Source organism: Fonticula alba (assembly GCF_000388065.1).
Source record: "Fonticula alba strain ATCC 38817 unplaced genomic scaffold supercont2.1, whole genome shotgun sequence".
Taxonomy (NCBI): Eukaryota; order Rotosphaerida; family Fonticulaceae; genus Fonticula; species Fonticula alba.
In genome coordinates, this window is record NW_009242971.1 from 4,526,070 (window position 1) to 4,528,720 (window position 2,651).

General features: G+C 63.3%; 1 protein-coding gene across 1 annotated transcript; it reads left to right on the forward strand.

Annotated features, from left to right (window-relative positions):
* Positions 1-76: 76 nt before the first annotated feature.
* H696_00970 (hypothetical protein) lies at positions 77-1,560 on the forward strand (the record flags this gene model as incomplete). Its single annotated transcript, XM_009494859.1, has 2 exons — positions 77-518; positions 663-1,560. The coding sequence occupies 2 exons, from the start codon at positions 77-79 to the stop codon at positions 1,361-1,363; spliced, it is 1,143 nt and encodes a 380-aa protein (XP_009493134.1). The 3' UTR covers positions 1,364-1,560.
* Positions 1,561-2,651: the final 1,091 nt, after the last annotated feature.

Sequence of the window (2,651 nt, forward strand, 5' to 3'; positions counted from 1 at the left end):
CTTGGGGCCCAATGTCCCTCCCTGTCGTCGCCCTGACATCCATGCTCCTCAGATGGCTTCCTCCTCCTCTGGCCCAATGGTCACGGCCCCGTTTGCCGAGGCAGATGTCCGGCTGCTACTCCTGCTGGCGAATTATGTCTTCCCCGGCAATGCCCAAGAGTGGGCCCTCGTCAGTGACATGTTCAATGCGGCCATACGCGGGGACCTGGCGCAGCTCCGAACTCTGACCGACATCCACCGGCCGCCTGCTGACGCGGAAGTGGCCACGGCCAGCCGCGGCTGCCCGCCCCCCTCGGTGGACCAGCTGGAGGAACAGGCCCGCATCGCGGCCGGCGGATGCATCCGCAGTGGTGTGGCCCTCCGGCGGAAGTTCTTCCGCTCGGTAACCGAATCGGAGCGCCAAATCCAACGCGGTGCTACTCCTCCGCCGGACGGGGCATTGCTCGTCCGCATCAGCCAAGTGTGCGATCTGCGCGAGGCCCAGCTGGCCGGCAGCCAGTCCGCCCCCCGAGAAGAGCGTATGTGCCCCCTTCCCCCTCTCTCTCTCTACTCTCTTCTTGTGCTGGCCGCGCCTCCATCCGCCGGCTCTTCCTCCCTCTCGCCCTATGGCCCTGTCTCTGCTGTTACTTACCCGGTAAGTGTGCGTCGTTGGCTGGATCTAGACCATCAGGCACCTGCGACCAAGCGTGCCAGGCGTGACGCCGCCTCAACTCCGGGGCCCGAGTCCGGGCCGGCCGATCCCTCGCCCCCACCCCCTCTGGTGCCAATGTCTGAGGTCGCCTCCGGGCAGATCCCCTCGTCGAGCATCCCGGAGGGCGTGCAAGATCTATTGAACCATCTTTCCTCCTGCGCCCAGTGCATGAATTCCCGGCCGGGAGGTGGGCAGCCCTGCTCGGCGATCAGACTCCTGCTGAGCTCCAACTTCCTGACCTCCGTGCACGGGGGGGGCGCCCTCTCAGCATCCGCACCTCCAAGGGATTCTCCCCCGGTGGCGGGCTCCCTCGACTCGACGGTCTACATGCTGTCGGGTGTAGCCGAGGCCAAGCCGGTCACCAGCTCCCACGGGGCAGCCGGATGCCCGGGTGACCTTGTCGCGGCCGGCGCCGAGGCCGGCCTCCACCCCTTTGCTCCGGGCCCCGTCCAAGCACCCACGGCCAGCCCACTAGGCCAGGCAATCATGGAGATGGCTCAACAGGTGGCCTCCCTGGCGCGCGAGATGCGTGAGCTTCGTCAAGAGATGGCAGCCCTGCGGATGGCCTACCGGGCCCACATGTCCAAAATGGCGGCTCTCCTCCAGAAGCACCGGCATGCGAATGCCACCGCCCCGGCGGCACCCGTCGCCCCGGGCTACCAAGGGGGCTGAAGGCATCTCGCTCGAATGTGGCTCCCCCTCCCGATTCCTTCCCGCGCTCCCAGAGGCAGGCTCCATTCCAGCGGGCCTCCATGCTCCACGTGTGGCTCGGTCCCTCTCGTGCCAGGGGCCTCTCCTCACAATGCGGACACTGCCCATGCCTTCGACCCTTCTCCATCCCCCCTTCTCGCTCTCGCTCTCTCTCTCTCTCTCTCGCTCTCTCTCTCTCCCTCCCTTTCCTCCTTCGATCTTCCCCCTCCTCCCTCAAGCCGCCCCTCGTATACATATAGACGTCTCTGTGACATGGCCAAGGGAGCGAGGGTCCGAAGCCGTCTCGGGACATGCCACCCCGCGCCTCCACACTCCTTCGACCCCCTGTACTATTAGCTGTGTACTTTTAGCGGCACACTCGATGATGCGCCACCCCCCCCTCCCCCCCCTCAATGCTGGCTTGTTGGCGCGTTCCACCACCCGCCCTCCAACGCCCTCCCCCTCCCCAAGGGCAACAGGCTCCTGGGAAAGCAATATGAGGGCCCTGCATTGCCCCCCCCCCTCCCCCTCTCTCGTCGCCCTCTCGCTCATGGACTACGTGGGGAGGCCTGCTCTCTCCCTCCCCCCTCCCCCTGTGGGCATTACCTCCTTGCTATCTCATGTCTCCAGGCTTCTCCTTGGTAGGAGGGGAAAATACACCATCAGGCTAAAACAAAAAGGAGAATAAGGAAGAGGGAAAAAGGAGAAAAAAGGAGGAAAAAGGAGAAAAAAGGAGGAAAAAGGAGAAAAAAGGAGGAAAAAGGAGAAAAAAGGAGAAAAAAGAAAAAAGGCACACGCCGGATAGACACTCTCCGGGACTAAATAGAGCCCCATCCGGCGGCCCGGCGGTCAAGTGAAACCCCCAGATAATAGATTCATGGAGCTTAAAAGACGGGGAGCATGCACGCTCCGCCCCCTCCCGGTGTCCTCTCACACCCCCGCTCGTGAGTACCTTAGGAGGGGTGTATTTAAATATGTGCATATATTTGCGCGCGCCATCGGGGGGCTTTGCTCCCCTCCGCCCTGCCATGGGCCCGGGGTGGTAGGGGAGGACTGGAGACGGGCCCGTGCGCGCGCGCGCGCGCGCGCCGGCCTTTCGCACGGCTTCCCACAGCGAGCGGTGCCAACACACACACACACACACACACACACACATACACACACGCGCCTGCTCCCTCTCTCTCTCTCTCTCTCTCTCTCTCTCTCTCTTTCTCTCTTTCTCTCTCTCTCTCTCTTTCTCTCTCTCTGTCTCTCTTTCTATTCGGGGTGT